Below are 16,741 nucleotides of genomic sequence, written 5' to 3'. Positions count from 1 at the left end.
AAAAAGCTAGTACACACAAAATAATATTATATAATGTATATAGAGGTTATAAATCATTGTAATGCCTACACTATAAACTTATCACTCATCTTAAGACCTAGGACATTTCCAATATCACTGAAACTCCCGGCAGACCCCTCTCCTATCCCACCCCCTTGCCTCCCCATCCTCAGAGGTAACCAGAACTCTGAAAAATTCATTCATTTTTTAAAAAAAATTCTAAATAAGATAATATGAGTTTAGGTGAGAGTTTTTCCAGGATCCTGTGATCCAGAGCTTTCCAAAGATTCTCTCCAGACTCAGGTGAAAGTGTTAATGAAAGCCCACTGTTCTCTGAGAGGGCAACAAATTTGCCTTTCTAAACATACAGGACCAAAGGAGTCCTTCTGTGTCCACAGCTGGGAACCCTGGAGAAGTATTACAAACAAAGAATTCTCTACAAGCAACGAATGCTCATCAAAATCAAATAAAGTGTAATGAAGGCTATCAAATATGTATGTTGAGTATATCTATTCTGCCCGTTGGTTTTCTCACTGACCAGCCAAGTATAAGAGATCTGCATTTGTAGCTATCATTTGGCCAGGTGGGAATGCAGACAGGATTGATTACAGACTATTCCAAATTCTTATTCAAGGGAAATCTATCTCAATTGCTTTGAAGTCTTCTAGGGAAATAGTTGACCTTTATTATCCCAAAGGTTCTTAACATTATTATGAGAAAGTACCACTGGACATGAAACATGAGCATGTTGGAACGATACAGTGGCTGTATAAATGGATTCTCTTTCATCCGTGAATGAGGTTAAAGAGGAATAATGTGCATACCTTGTGAATAAAATCAGTTCTTTTCACTAGTTTGCCACATAATAAGTAATGTTCATCAGGAGCTGGAAAATCAGTTTTTAGTCTATCATAAATCTTCATTAATTCAGATTCTTCCATTTTAAAATCTTTATGAAACTATAGAAGAGTATAAATTTGAACTATTTATAAGTAAAGGATTTGATTAATACGTTAAATATGCAAGCTTACATTCCATGGCTTAGTTATTAAAAACACTTGAGAGCACAACTTTTTAAAACTTTTTAAAAAACTGAGAACATTCACCTGCATTTAAAAGCTTAATTTGCTAATTATAAATCATTTTTATTCATGCAATTTTTAAACAAGTTTCTAATTTTTTTTAGTTTGATTGAAGTCACCAGATATACTTGAACATATTTTCAAAACTGAATTTCTTTAAAAATATTGCATAATTTGTAAAGACCTTCCTTTCAGTTATCTAGATTAGTGAGATTTGACATTACATTTGAGATTAGTACCAATTAACTAAGTTAAAATGTGAGGGTTTATTTTCCATTTTAATAACCCCCTACATCACATACAGTTCCTTTGGTGGAATAAAAATCTTGGTAAAGTACACATCAGCCACTATAAATAGCAGCCATAAGCCTGTACATTCAGGAGAGTCTCCAGAGAGTGTACTTTAAATTGCATATTGTTTAGAATAGGAAATTCTTCCGATGTTCATATTTTCCATTCTGGGTGAAATGGTCTACCCCGTGTCACATCTTCACTGGCTTCCATCTTCCTGTACCATTTAGGGATCCAACTGTTAGATTCCAGAAGATTGCTCAATGTGTGCTTTTTATTTTCTTAAGTAACCTGGGTCTTATTGTCCAGAGGGAATTTTGCATAATTAGGGGCTCTCCAAATGAAAACTAGATAACTTCCAGAGCTGGCCCCAGCAACTAGGTAATGAAACAGTCCTTTATTTCTGGAGCTAGTAGCTCTACTGTGCCTGTTTAGCATAACAGAGTCAAACCATTTTTGATTCCCACAGAAAACCTTGCACTGTTGGCAGGTCTTTCTGGGGAAATCAAGAGACTAATATGGAAAATTACTGAGCAGGAAGTGAACAAACAGACAAGCATGATGAGATGATGGGTTATCATGCTGGTTTGAAGACCAGAAGCCTCAGCAGGTATAATTACACTGCATCTTTCCCAAGGCACTATTGGCAACTGCAGTAGATGTATACCTCTGCCCACTCTTTCCTTGAAGAGTCCTTCTGTTTCTCTAATCAAAACTGTTGTGTATATCTTGATTTTTTTTTTTTTTTTAGTGGGGACCCATTTTGGAGATCTAACATTCCCTCACCATTTCTCCTTCCTTGATGAAGAGGATGAGAAATTACTGTTAAGGGGACTTGGACAAAAATTGTGATATAGAAAGAGTTGATATCTGATGCCCTTCCTTCCTGATACTCCCCTTTTAAGAGCCTTTAACTCTTCCCACCTAACTAACCATGAAAGCAAAACATTCCAAATATATGTATGTTTCCTAAGCCAGCACCCTCAGAGTATATCCTGGCTACCCAGGGAGTATCATTGCTATGGAAGCTCCATGGCTTATGAACTGAACAGAATGAAGCTTTTATAAAACTCAAGGCTGAGGTAGGATGGAAATTCCTAATCCTTTCATTTCTAAGTGCCTCACTTCAGAGGTGCATGAATATAAGTTCTATCTCATTGAAACATTTGTCAGAGCAATGGTAGAGTGAACCACGGAGGCATGCCCTTCAGAAAGGAGTTAGTTTTCCACAAGAACTCTGATTGAAATGTGGAATTACTGCTAGGAAACATATCCTGGTATCCTATTGGGTTATGTGGTCAGAAATTAAGACTCTCTTCCCTGCATTCTCAGAAAAGAGTTTGGAAGTCCAAATCATTGGACCCAGCTTGCAGAGTTACATGTCCAAGAGCACATAGTCAGTGGCAGCATTAAATCTGGAAACTTTGTCATTTACTCCAGTTCTGGTGCTTTTCCTTCTGCATTATGCTGTGGCTAACCCCTACAACTGCCTCTAACACCATGAAAGAGAGTACCTTTTAGATCAAGGATAAAAGAAAGAGGATACTGGATGAAAGTTTAGAAGATCTGGGCTTCCTCATCAGTAAAATAGAACTAACACTTTTCAGGGTGGCTGAGCAAATTAAATGAGATAGGGACAAATGTCATCAAAAGTGTAAGGGAGCTGCACATGACAGGTGCTTATCAGGTAGGGGTACCTGTATGATTCATTTAGATCAGATTCACTTCTATTTAACTCTATGTGTAGAGGCAAGTTTCATTCTGGTCATATACTGTGTTTCAAAAGACAGTTCAGGGCTTCCCTGGTGGTGCAGTGGTTGGGAGTCTGCCTGCCAATGCAGGGGACATGGGTTCGAGCCCTGGTCTGGGAGGATCCCACATGCCGCGGAGCGACTGGGCCCGTGAGCCACAATTGCTGAGCCTAAGCGTCTGGAGCCTGTGCTCCGCAACGGGAGAGGCCGCGATGGTGAGAGGCCCGCGCACCGTGATGAAGAGTGGCCCCTGCTCGCCGCAACTAGAGAAAGCCCTCGCACAGAAACAAAGACCCAACACAGCCATAAATAAATTAATAAATTAATAAATAAAATTTAAAAAAAAAAAAAGACAGTTCACACTTCTCTCTCTGCTAATCTTATGCTATCTAACTGGCCCTCAGGCATTCTAGGCTTTCCAAAATCTGACTCAGAGAAAATGCTATAAAATGTTACCTCTCACTCTCCCCAGAGCCTATCACCCCTGGAGAGGGCTTAGGACCTCAAATACAGATTAGAAGCAGCCATTTTATCTTCTCTTTCCCCCTAGTTGTGAATTGAAGAGAAAATTCAAAAGACTTTAAAATGATGGCTTTATCCCAATCAGAATTAAACCCTGCTGTTGGTCACTTACTTGTCTGGTTTTGCATCTAAGTGAGCAAAAGTCCTCAGGCTTATAGTGATTCTATGCTGTTCCACACCACTGTCCTTACCTCCTGAAGCTCTTGTAAGTGGTATACTCGTACCTTGAAGGCCTATCTCAACAGTCATCCTTTGGAAAACACCTTCCCAGAGGTCCCCAATCAAGTGACTGATTTCCCACCTTGGGTTTCCCATAGCATTTGTTTGTATGTTAATTATCGTCACCCATTTTATTGTTTGTTTGTTCGTTCATATGTCTCTTTTCCCCACCAAATTGAAAGCAACTCTAAATCCAAAACTACATCTTACTCACTTTTATTTCCCCGAAGGCCCATACTCAATGCTGAATAAATGAATGAGCAAACAGATACTTCAGATCATATCTGTGTACCAAGGCAGAACTTTGCTCACTTCGATAAGTTATTTATGGGGAGGCAGAAACATTGGTGACCTTTGTGGTATTCTCCGAGTACTGCCACCATCCATACCATATCTGGGGTTCCATCACTCTCCTGATGAGCCACTGGAATTTTGACTTCCTATCTTTGTCTCTAGAGATATGAAGAAACTCACCTCCTGTATTTCTCTGATTATTAAGGATAGTGGACTTTCTACCCCATGTAATTTTGACCATTATGCTTATTTAGTCGCATCATGGAGGCAAGTGATATTCATATGGTAAGAGTAGATTCCCTTTAGTTGGCCTATTTGCTCTAGTACTCAAGCTCTTAGTGTTATTTGCTATTAACATTTGCATTATAAGACCAGATAATCATTGAATTACAGGGTTCATACCAAGCCCCAAAGAGTCCAACAGTGAACAAACTATATAATCAAAAATTTCTCTAATGAAAGACGAAGTTTGTGGTCTGGAGGCATAAACAACCTCAGTTAATCCCAGGAGGATGGGCAGAAGTAGATTAGGGGTAGGGCCAACCTCAGACTAATATTTACCAACACTCTTTCTGAAATAGAGAGTGTTTAACACACAAGTTGGGTCTAAACTTTAGACTCTAAATAGTGCATTGTTTTCTAGTATTGGGATGAACCAAGAAAAAAAAAAAGAAAAAAAAAAGAATAAAGAAAGCTGTTAGAAAACCCAAGACTTTTAAACCAAGATACGGAGGGTTAACTTTATATTCGGTGAAGTGGAGAATTTTTTTGTTTTTATTAATAGTTCATACACCTCAAAAAGTACTGTTTGGAAGAAAGAGGAGAAGCATTTATAAATAGCTATTAGTCAAAACTCTAAGATTCAGATTAATTTAGTAAACATTGACTACGATACAACACATTCTGCAGTAGGCATTGAGTTTCTTAATTACAAAAGTATACCCTTTGGTTAATTCATTATCATAAAATTTGTAATTAAAATGAAGTTAATGAGCTGGAACACCCAGAACACATAGGCTTGGAAGCACTATAGAATAGTCTCAGAATTGTATCTTTTAATTTTTAATTTAATTTTTAATTCTTAGATCCACTGAAAAAGAGTCAAAAGGAAAGATAATTTGAAGTTATCCTAGAAAGACACTGAGTTCTAAAATACCTAGGGGAATCTCAGATTACCCCAGCTCTCTCTACTTTGCAGCATATTTTAGAAAACTGAATGCATATTTCAGGTCACTGGCTTTCAGATTTGAAGTGTACTGTATGCTACTTTTTGTGTAAGTATCATCCATTTTATTTTCTTTGTTGTCTTCATGAGGTCTTAAAATTAAAAAGCTTTCCAGATGGCTTTTGGCTTTTAAATAAGAAAAATGAATATGACTTTTTTAATTAAATGTTTTCACTAAAACCCCTCCCCTGTTCTATTCTACTCTATGAACTAATGAGCAAAAAGGATCTCTATTGGTTTTTCCTGCCTTGCTCTTAATAATAGCTTGATTTCATTGCTCAATAACTTCAAAGTAAAATAATGTCCTAAAGCTGAAGAGCTTTCTCCTAGTCTATTTCTAACCTCTTGTCTCAAGCTGCCACCATAAAGGTGCCCAAAAAGTGTACAAAAGAACATTTCTAATAAATTCAATGCGTGTCAAATTACATTAGGTCTCTCAGATATAAGCGAATGGAGTCTAACTGTAATCTATTGCCTTAGTCAGTTTGGGCTACTGTAACAGGACACCGCAGGCTGGGTGCCTTAAACAGCAAACAGTTATTTCTTACAGCTCTGGAGGCTGGGGGGTCCAAGGTCAAGGTGCCGGCAGATCCGGTGTCTGATGAGGGCCCCCTTCCTGGTTTGCAGTTGGTTGTCTTCTTGTTGTATCCTCACACAGCAGAGAGAGAGAAAAAGCAAGCTCTCTCCTGTCTATTCTAATAAGAACACTAATCCCACTCATGAGGGCTCCACCCTCATGACCTAATTACCTCCCAAAGGCCCTACCTCCTAATACCATCACATCCAGGATTAGGATTTCAATGTATGAATTTGGGAGGATACAAACATTCAGTCCACATCATTGATGGCCTTAGTAAGTCTGAAAAAAGAATGGGCCAGTAGAAGAGGTCTGCATGGATGCCAGGTCCAGGGTTGGCACTGGTCATCTAGGAATATCCAGATAAAACAGACCTTGAGTCTCAGGGTTTGTTCAGTCCTGTGACATGATAAGTATTCTCTCCACTGAGGTAGGTGTTTCTGCACATCTCCGCTTGGCTTGGGTGAAATCGTCCTCGTGATGATGTTCCCTCTCTTTGCTCCGACTCCACATCATGAAGAAGTCTCTGGTGATTGAGGCTTCCTGACATTCTGGTTTGGGGAATGGGGGTAACCTGGTTGGGAAATGAGAGCTCCCCAGGCACTGAAGAGGGAGGTCATCCATTCTATCTTAATTAATTGGCATTAATTGGCATTCTGATGTATACATCAGTTTCTTGTGAGTCTGTGAGCCAATCAATCTCTCTGAGACCTGTCCATTTTGAGAACTCCCAAGATCCAGTGACTGGGGCAGCAGAGCTTCTAGAGCTTGTACCATGAGAAATACTCCAAAAAAGGCCACTCTGTGGGAGTCTGGGAGGACCAGCCAACTGGCCTTCTTTTTTTTTTTTTTTTTTTTTAAATTTATTTATTTATTTATTTTTGGCTGTGTTGGGTCTTCGTTTCTGTGCAAGGGCTTTCTCTAGTTGCCGCGAGCAGGGGCCACTCTTCATCGTGGTGCGCAGGCCTCTCACTGTCACGGCCTCTCTTGTTGCGGAGCACAGGCTCCAGACTCAGTAATTACAGGCGCAGGCTCAGTAATTGTGGCTCACGGGCCTAGTTGCTCCGCGGCATGTGGGATCTTCCCAGACCAGGGCTCGAACCCATGTCCCCTGCATTAGCAGGCAGACTCTCAACCACTGCGCCACCAGGGAAGCCCCAACTGGCCTTCTTGATGCAGCATCTCTACTCCATTGCTGTCCCCCCTTTAACCCAGAGAGCAAATGATGAGTATTTATTGAGCACCTGCCATATGTCTAACACTATTTTAAGCTGTATCAGATGCAAAAGAGGTATTAGGAATCATCCCTGCCAGAAAACAGGTGAGAAAAGGTATATACACATGAACAATGAATAAATAAGACTCTGTGTATCCATCCATCTATTTCTATCTATAGATAGATATCATAATCATGTACTAATTCATGTGATCTGTTAATCACAAAATAGGACAGTACCTTAAAAAGTGTCATTTATGTAATATCAATAATAAACACTACATCCAAAGTATCCAAAATACACACTGGACTATTTCTCTAGCAATAGGAACAAATATAATCCAGGTCTGACCTCCTAAAAAAGAAATTAATACTTTTTTAGACCTTATATGCTATCACTGGAAAAAAATCTGGATTTGATTCCAGCTATAAAAACCATGTGTAAATTTAATATCCAGATGCGTAAAGTGGACACCAGAAAATAAATTTATGGTGTGGAAATATTTAGATACTTTGAACAAGAGTGATACACACTGAGAATTCTGTGGCTTATGAACTAACGTGCTTCCTTTGAAGATGTGACCTTTTGAAGATGTGACATTTTCCCTGCACCAGAATTACATCCTCAGAGTCCCCATGATAGTTTCTTAATTTCCTTTGCAGTTTAATTGTATCTATGTACAAGATATCTATATTCTAAAATTATCACCAAGGGCTAAATTCATTTTCCTATAGGCAGAAATCATATCTTTCATGTACACACTTCTTTCTTAGAATTATATAAGGTATATACTATTATTTTCTGAGACCAGAACCAGGGTTTTATAGATGTGCACCAGCAATCATTCATTCAAGAAACTGTTGTTAGAACCCTACTATTTCCAAGCACTGTCTTATTGTTTTAAAGATGTGTTTCAAGCTGGAGGGCAGAGGGGAGTTAGAAGCACAATCTTTTTAAGATAGAAACTTTTCTTTCCAGGAAAAGAAAATAGTCCAGCTGGCTAAAACCCCCAGATTTTAAATTTATTTATTTTTATTTATTTCTTTGGCTATGTTGGGTCTTCGTTTCCGTGCGAGGGCTTTCTCTAGTTGTGGCAAGTGGGGGCCACTCTTCATCACGGTGCGCGGGCCTCTCATTATCGCGGCCTCTCTTGTTGCGGAGCACAGGCTCCAGACGCGCAGGCTCAGTAGTTGTGGCTCACGGGCTTAGTTGCTCCGCGGCATGTGGGATCTTCCCGGACCAGGGCTCGAACCCGTGTCCCCTGCATTGGCAGATAGATTCTCAACCACTGCACCACCAGGGAAGGCCCAAACCCCCAGATTTTAAAAAGAACTTAGAGACTAGACCTAAATAATTGTTGCAAAAGAGTTTAAACAGAAATGGAGCCTCACAGCAAGTTAGCTGGAAGGGCTGAGTCACACGTGACAACATAACTATTTCTCAAATGCTTGCAAACAAGAGTGGGTTCAAACTTCCTCATCTCTCCTCCTAAGATGATAAATTACAAAGAAATAAAGTCAAAATGAGGAAGACTTTATAGAGGTGGAGCCAGACACTGGTTCTTAAAGAACCACTAGAATTCAGAGAAGCAAAGGGGGTTTAAAAAGCCATTCTAGGGAAAAGGAGATGGAATAGCTTTGTTGGGTAAAGGCAGAATGCTTCAGGAGATATCAGGAAAACGGTGGCGAATGCCAATAATCTTTTCACTGAACAAAAGTCCCCTTTATGATCAATGTTAGGGTGCATTGCACTGAAGACATGTGTTAGATTGCCAGGGGGGTACAACTGGGGGTCAGGATTTCTTAAGGGGAAGAATTAGCAACGTAATGCTGGGGCTCAAGGTTTGGCCTTGGGAAGGAAAGAATGCCCTCTTTTTAACTGAACGGTGGTATCATGACCAGAGGACCTGCATTTCACCATGATAATACAGAAGCATCAAGACAGAGTGAAATGATGTCTCACTCCCACACACCCATCCTGTTTCATTCTAGAACCAAATACATACTAGGGTGGCATTGCTGGTGAGCCTGCTGGGGTGGGGCCAGCTGTGGGGGGAGGAGAGGAGGGGAGGGGAAGAATAGCTACCTCCAGGTGGAGAGGGAGAGAAGGCCATCCTAGGAGAGCGCATGGGGCGCGAAGTTACTTTGCAAGTTTTCTTTCTTAAGCTGAGTGGTGAGCACACAGATCTTCATTATAGTTTCTTACTCGTTTTAGTCTGTCTAAAAGATTTTAGAATAAGATGTAATTTTTAAAATGTACAGAAACCTTATAACTGTCACCCATATATCCTCAATCAGAATCTGCCTATGGATGTCAACAGAATCACTTTACTAGTAATATAATTCTTAATGATCTCTGCTGATGCAGGACTACCACCCCACCATCAATTTTTTTAAAAAGTCCTTCTGTTTCTGGAAGTCTGTCTTATAAAACCTCACGAATGGTTCATTCACCCACCATGTGCAACCTCCCATGGCTCCTTGCTGCTGGCCCCCTGCCCCAGTGAGGCCCTCGCCCCTTTCTCCCACTGCCCTGGGGTTCGCTTGAGACCCTGGGCTGCCATTGCAAAGATGCTGTCTCATGCCCTTGATACAATCTTTCAAGGTTCCAAAGTGGCCCTGCGTTCGCTTCGCTCTTCCAGAATTCCAAAACCATGCTGTGCTCATATAGAGGTAGTGAAGGGGACACTTTCCTCTGCTCCTCTTTGTCACCTGGCCACCAAAGCTTGGCCTAGACTCAGCAAACACCTTGTGGAAGCAGCTTCCGCTTCTCTGCAGCCCAGCCCTGTCCTCAGGACACAGACATGTGGCAATGGGTCTCGGCTCAGGGACCAGTTCCAAGGCATGAAATAGCAGACAACTCTCCAAACCCCCATGCAAATTGGCTCCCTAGGCCTCCCTCACCACACCGTCACACATGCCCAGACGCATCTCAATTCCAGTGGTAGGCACAACTGAACTTGAGGCCGGGCCACCAATCAATTATCCTCCTATTTCAACTCAATGACAGAAAAAACAAATTAACTTGGTCAAGGCCATTATTTGCTCTTTATGAAGCCAGGTGCCCTAATTCACTTATGCAGCACATATTACAGAAGGGCTGATCTCTGCCAGACATTGTGCTAACTGGGGTGAGGGGAGGAGCACAAAAGTGGGTAAGACACAGTCCCCCTCCTCAAGGAGCTCACAGCTAGTAATGGGAGATAGAAATATATAAATACACTCTGAGTGCAGTCTAGGACCTTGAACTCTGTGTTGCCTCAAATAGATCATTAGAATTCCCAGGTATTGAAATGCAGGTATATGCTTTCTGAAAGATCTTTTTCTCCTTTCATAAAATCAGATTTTGTGTTTTAAGCAGGAGGGCAAGAAAAATACTACAGAGAGTAACCTGAAAGAGTTGAAAAATGAGCCTCTGGAAAGAGTATGAAGTTCTTTATATTAAGGGTAATTAATAACAACAAAAATAGCTTAACAGATAAATGTTGGAGATAGACTGACTAAGCAACAAATCTGGAGAAGAAAAAATAAACCACCCTGGATTTAGCACAAAAATTAATGAATGAACTCTATAAGAGATGCTATTATCAACGTGAAAACAATGTTAGGATGTGTTAACAGGAACGTGGCAGGCAGCACTGGGACTTCAGCCAGCCACATTCAGCCTCGGTCAAACCTTTATTATGTCCAATTTTGGTTTCCCGTTTGAAGAGTTGTTATATTTCAAGCTGATATTAAAAGGATGGAAAATAGGCATTGGCGTTTAGCCTAGAAAAGACGAGACTGAAGGATGACTTAATACCTGTGGCCCTAACAGAGATAAGTGGATTTCTATTTCAGCCACAGGAAGTCTAGTTCAATCGCAGAATAAATTGAGCATAAGAGTGATTAAACACTGGGACCTTGATCGTAGGATGTCACCTTAGAAGTATAGTGCTTCAGCTCTGCTGCTTTCAGAATACTCTTCACTCTCCATCTTGCATTAATATTTTTGTACGCATATCTTATCTCCCTTTGGGACTGCCCTTCTTATCTTTGGAGCCCTCCACAGCACTTAACTCCATGACTTGCTTGTAGTAAATATTCAAATAGTGTTAAATAGGGGGAAGATGCTGGGACAGAAACTATATGGCCAACATTATAAGGCAGACAAGAGAGTATAGAAACTCAAGATGTGTTACAGGCCTGGAGTCAGACCAGAGAATAGTTCAGAGAATTGTGTCAGCAAAGGCCATAAAGATTCTCGTGACGGAAGACTAGGAGGAGGGGCAAACGATGACTTTCTATAACAATACATACATCTCTCCACCCCCCTCCTCCACCCAGCCCACCACACATTCCACAGTGGGAACTACGAAGACTTTATCAAAGACACGATAGGGAAGGAGAGGTGAGGAAAAGACTTTATTGGATGGTAGAAAGCAGAGGAAAGAAAGCAGAGGAGTCTGTAATTTCTGCAAAAGGAGATGGAAAAAAGGAGAAGTATTTCATGAGAAGATTTCTTAGGAAGATCCGTTAAAAAGCGGTATCACAGGAAAATACAAAACAATATAGTTTAAGTGAACATGTTCGGTGCTTTTGGGGGTGGGGAGTGAGGAGGAGGGTGACGCCCTCAGGTGTGGAGGAAAGACTCTAAGGCAAGAGGTTCAGCCTACAAATACGTAGTTAACCCCTTCCTCTCCGTTCCTGTCCACCCCTTGGTGAGCCGTTGTCTAGGCAAGATCTTTTGCTTCATTCTAAGTGTGTAGAGTCTATGAATCTCTTTATAAGAAAACATTTCTTCAAGATGTTTTAAACATCCCCTTTAAATTACTTGAACGGTTGCCTCTCATGTGAATAGATTTCCTTTGACTTTAAGTTGTGTTTCTGTAGGAGGTGAGTGGCTCTGTGTGTGTGTGTCTTAAGTGCATTAAAGCAGTACAAGGGGCACTTCCCACATACCTCTCTTTTCCCTACGGAATTGCTCCAAGGTAAAAGCTATTCTTAAACAACCATTGCAGACCATAAAGTCTGGAAGAGATCATGGAGATTCTACCTCCATGAAGTAAAGTTATTCTTTTAATCATATTTTATTAATAAAAGACCACCCTGTGGTGGGAGCTGTTTCATTCTATAGCACTGACCTCCTTCAAACCTTCCCAGCCCAGAATCTCTTTGATGAAAAATTAAGCAAAGTATCTAGAAATGAAGGGTGCTATCAGTAATTTGAGAGTGGCCCAGACTTCCGTTTCCCCTAGTAAAAGAGGCTGGAAATGTCATATGTATGACACCTACTATCTTGCTGGCCCTGTTGTTCATGGTGCCAATGAATGATCATTACTTCAGTTCTCAGAGACACCAGTTCTGGAAGCTGGACTCTTAGTACCTGTGTCTGTGCTACACAGTGAAAGCACATGTGCCTGCTGGTCTCTGCAGAAACAGACACTGTCCACAAATTACCTTCTGGTATGTTCTTCCTAATTCCTCTCACCTTGCCTCTCCGGCCTCAGGAAGCTGGACCGCAGAAGGCTACCTGGGAGCATTTGCCTACTCCAGCCCTGCTCTCATCTCATGATTTAGTTATCTCCAAATGCATCCAATCTCCTTCTTATTGTCCTTCGTGCTCTCCCTGTTTCCTCCTGGTGTCTGACCCAGGCCCAAAACTCACTCCTCTCTTCACTGTTGTCATGTCAGTACCCTATTAGGTAGCAGGAGTTATGACATCCATTAGTTTTACAAACTGAAGACAGACAGCTACTTCCCGAACACATTACATTAATAACAAGGGGCCAACTACAAGTGTGCATGATTTCCCTCTTTCTGTCTTTACAACTAGGAAAATAACTTGGTGGGTATCTTTTATACAGCTGGCCATTCGCATACTTTCAGTGCATGAATGTCAGCATATTAGTGGAAGATTACTAAATTCTTGCTCTCCTCTGTGTGTGTGTGTGTGTGTGTTGAGCAAGAGAGAGAGTCTGGGCTGGCCTAGAAGAACCACTGAAGTTTTTCCAGGCTACTCCATTTTATGAACTTATTCCAAATATGCCAAAACTATACTTGCCACCTCAGAATTGGAGTGGGGGTGGGAAACAGGGGAAATCAGGAGGTGAAACGTATTCCCAAGGTCAGTTGAGTCCCATAAGCAAATGTATTAGTTTTCTATCACTGCTGTAACGAATAACCACAAACTTGGTGGCTTAAAACAGCACAAACCTATCTATTGTTCTAGAGGTTCAAAGTCCAACACAGGTCTCTCTAGGCTAAAATCAAGATATAGACAGGGCTGCATTGCTTTCTGGAGGCTCTATGGGAGAATCTATTTCCTTGCCTTTCCAGTTTCTAGAAGCTGCCACATTCCTGGACCCCATTCCTCTATCTTCAGCACCAGCAAGGTCATCTCTTTGGCCATTATTCTATAGCCATATCTCCCTCTGACCTCAGCGGGAGAGGTTTATCTCACTTTAAACACCTGTGTGACTAAGATTGAGCACATCTGGATAATCCAGGATAATCTCTCCACCTCAATGCCTTTAACTTAATCACATCTGGAAAATCCCTTTTACCATGTAAAGTAACATATTCACAAGTTCTGGGCATTAGGACATGGATGTCTTTGGGAGGAATAGTATTCTGCTTGCCACAGCAAATCACTGAATATTTTAAAAGGAAAAAAATTAAATGGGAAAAATGTGATAGAAAGAGGAATAGCAAAATGCCTCAATACATGTATCTATCACAGCTTTGGAGCAATAAACTCAAGTCTAGTCAGTGAGTATTTCATTAAAGCCTCTTGTGTGATCTCTATGAGTGTCTCATGCACTTTAAATAGTCAATATATGTTGAGTGATAACATATATAATCAAAGGGATATTTAAAGGTGTATATTCATCATGATATGTAGAGATAATTAATTTTGAAGTTCATTAAACTATATTACTCTATAAACTATGACTTTGAGGACAGCATAGTACTTAAGCAATAAAACAACCAAAATTTTCTAGTTAGTTAAAGTGAAGAGAGGATTTAATCTAACTAAATTAAACTTCTTTAAGTTGAGCACAAGAATGCTTGCTTTGGTTCCTCTCCATGACTTTGGGTGAACTTTTGAAGTGCTCTGTGCCTCTGTGTCCATGTTTGTGATACGAAGCCATAGACCTCAAAGATGTTTTTCATCGTATGAAGGATGTGAATCAATGTGTAAAGTTGATTGTTTCTCCTGCTATTTACCAAAAGAATCATCTTAACCCTACACTGTGGAGATCTGGGTTGTTCTACTTATTTAACAGAAAGCCAGTCCCATAAGTATCTTGGTGCCCCAGCAGCAATCTGTTCATTCCTTGTTAGCGATGAAGAAGCATATTCATAACTCAAGCTTAGATAGAGTGTCATCTCCAGATAGAATCAACACCACCCCCTCCACAGGGGTTGGAATCTGGTTGCTTTCCAAGCTATTGCTGACCAGGCTCCCTTGCCTGGCCTGGCGGATGAGATCACCACACCAGAGTGCCACGGGGGCAGACCGGGCCCACTGTTGCAACATGTTCCTTCGTCAAGCTGTTGCCCTCATTTCACCAAACACCCTGTATAACACAGCATATCACTGATCCTCTGGCTCTCTTCCCTTTGCCTTTGTATGCATTTTTATATCATGCATCTTCCCCTGAATAAAAGGGATAATAGGAGTTTCCCAGATTTGATTTCTCAGTGGGAACTGTTTGCTTTGGAAGCCACTGACACCAATGCTAATTGAGAACAGAGCTCAGAACGAGGGCCTGAGAACTGCACCCGGATGAACTTTTTGGTGGGCTGATTTCCGTTGATCTCTTCAGAATTGGATTGTGCATGCAAGTGATACCATGGTCGACTATTTTCCGAAAGGCTGAGCACGTGGATCAGTGTCTTTTCCTTTAACTAGTTCTCTGCCTTGGAAGAATTATTTGTAATTGATCATAGAAAGTCTTCACCATGAAAGCTACTGGGGATCCTGGCCCCTACTGCCCAGTAATAACATTCTGGAAATCACGAAGCAATCTGAGCCATTTACAATCTAAATCTAAACATGATGGGCCTCTATTAGAGAGATTACAGTAAAAAATAACAATCAGCTCTCTGATGATCCTATGCGAAGGGAAAGGGTGGGGAGGAGTAAATTTGGCAAAGGACAAGCCCAGACTTTCGTCACAGGGACAGACCAAAGTGTTAACACAAAGGGAGAGCCCGGGAGCATCCTGCACACTGCATTTCAGCCACAGATAACATGGCACCTCCGCGGGCCCGGTCCACGCCCTGACCGCTCAGAGGGTCTCAGCACCTCTGCACTCGCAGCCCTTTTCCAGCTGCAGACATGCTCGGGGGATCCGGATCGCAGGGAAGACGCAGCCTGGCCGTGCTCTCCCAGTGAGTGCTCGCTTCACCTCTTCAGTTTTTCTTCTTCTTCTTCTTCTTTCGCATAAAGGAATTGTTGTAAAAAAAAAATAAAATAATTTTTTTTTTTTTTTTTAGTTGTGGGAGTGGGAGGCGAGAGGAGAAATCAGGAGGCAAAGGAAGGCAGTGAGTGTGTAAATATCAGACCTGTATGAAACTTTTTGGTCTCAACTTGGTGGTGGTTCTGATTGGTTTTCCTCTGTTCCTTTTTTTTTCCGTAGTGGTTCTTAGACCATTTGGGGGTGTTTATACCAAAGGCACGGGTTTTCTTATTCCACATACCGATCCACAAAGCATCGTGTTTCTAAAGATCTGCTGTTAATTTAGACCTGAGCCCTGTGCTCGGAGTGATGCATCGGCGGGGCTCGGAGACTCTGGCTAAAGCACACATTGCCCAATCCTTAGAGTCAACAGCCCAAAGCCCTTCATACACTGACCATCTGACTGCGACAGAACAAGACCCAGAGCACATGCTATTGATCAGAGAATTGTTCAGATAACAGGCTCCAAAGTTTAGGATCCTGGAATCTTGGAATGTTCAAGCTAGAGGGGCCCCTAGGGCTGTTTGCTGCAATGCTCTTCTTCCATAGACAGGGGAACAGAACCCAGAGGGGCAGCTCTACTTAACCCAAAGCCAGATAACAGTCAGTAGCAGGGAAGCCAGTGTCTTTGTACTTGCAGGCAAGGGCCCTTTTCACGCTGGTGTTTATGAGGTTTGGAAAACTCGCTGGGTCTTGGGAAAAGGTAAGGTACAAGAGTAAGAACACCAGATGGCCTTTCAGTAAATCTGTCCCATTTTTGAGAGTTTTGGCGTCGATTCAGCATGACAGTTGTTGTTCCATTTGTTCCAGCATTTGTGCAACAGCACATCAAATAAACAGCAACTCAATGGGGTCCTAAAAATGGGGTCCACATCCACTATATTAGCAGATCTCTTGGATAACCAGTTTCCCTAAATGTGATCACTCAAGTGTGAGAGCACAGAGGGGTGTTAGAGGTCATCTATATGGTCCTGTGGTTATCAGACTGGTTGGGGGGCTTTGTTTTTTTTAGCAAATTTACTGTTACAAGGAATCCTGTTACATAAAGGAGATGTTCTGATTAAATAGGTAGTTTTGGATCTAGAGCTTCTCATCCCTGCTGCAGTTCCCAGTCACC

The 16,741-nt window shown here is 41.4% G+C and overlaps 1 protein-coding gene across 21 annotated transcripts in view; it reads left to right on the top strand.

Moving 5' to 3' along the window:
• CALD1 (caldesmon 1) overlaps positions 1–16,741 on the top strand; it is a 179,465-nt gene that overhangs the window by 96,640 nt on the left and 66,084 nt on the right. For 3 of the 21 annotated variants that reach the window (XM_036864065.1, XM_036864064.1, XM_036864063.1), the window contains exon 1: positions 15,333–15,556. The exons of 16 other annotated variants lie outside the window; for them this stretch is intronic. In XM_036864065.1, coding sequence (XP_036719960.1) covers positions 15,504–15,556 — 53 coding nt within the window. In that variant the 5' untranslated portion in view covers positions 15,333–15,503. Of the gene's footprint in view, positions 1–15,332; positions 15,557–15,661; positions 15,710–16,741 lie in introns of those variants that run through there. 2 more of the 21 variants (XM_036864051.1, XM_036864050.1) reach the window with 1 other exon arrangement.

Source organism: Balaenoptera musculus, chromosome 9 (genome assembly GCF_009873245.2).
Source record: "Balaenoptera musculus isolate JJ_BM4_2016_0621 chromosome 9, mBalMus1.pri.v3, whole genome shotgun sequence".
Classification (NCBI taxonomy): domain Eukaryota; kingdom Metazoa; phylum Chordata; class Mammalia; order Artiodactyla; family Balaenopteridae; genus Balaenoptera; species Balaenoptera musculus.
Note: the sequence above shows the minus strand (reverse complement) of the source record. Positions and strands in the feature narration are given on the sequence as shown.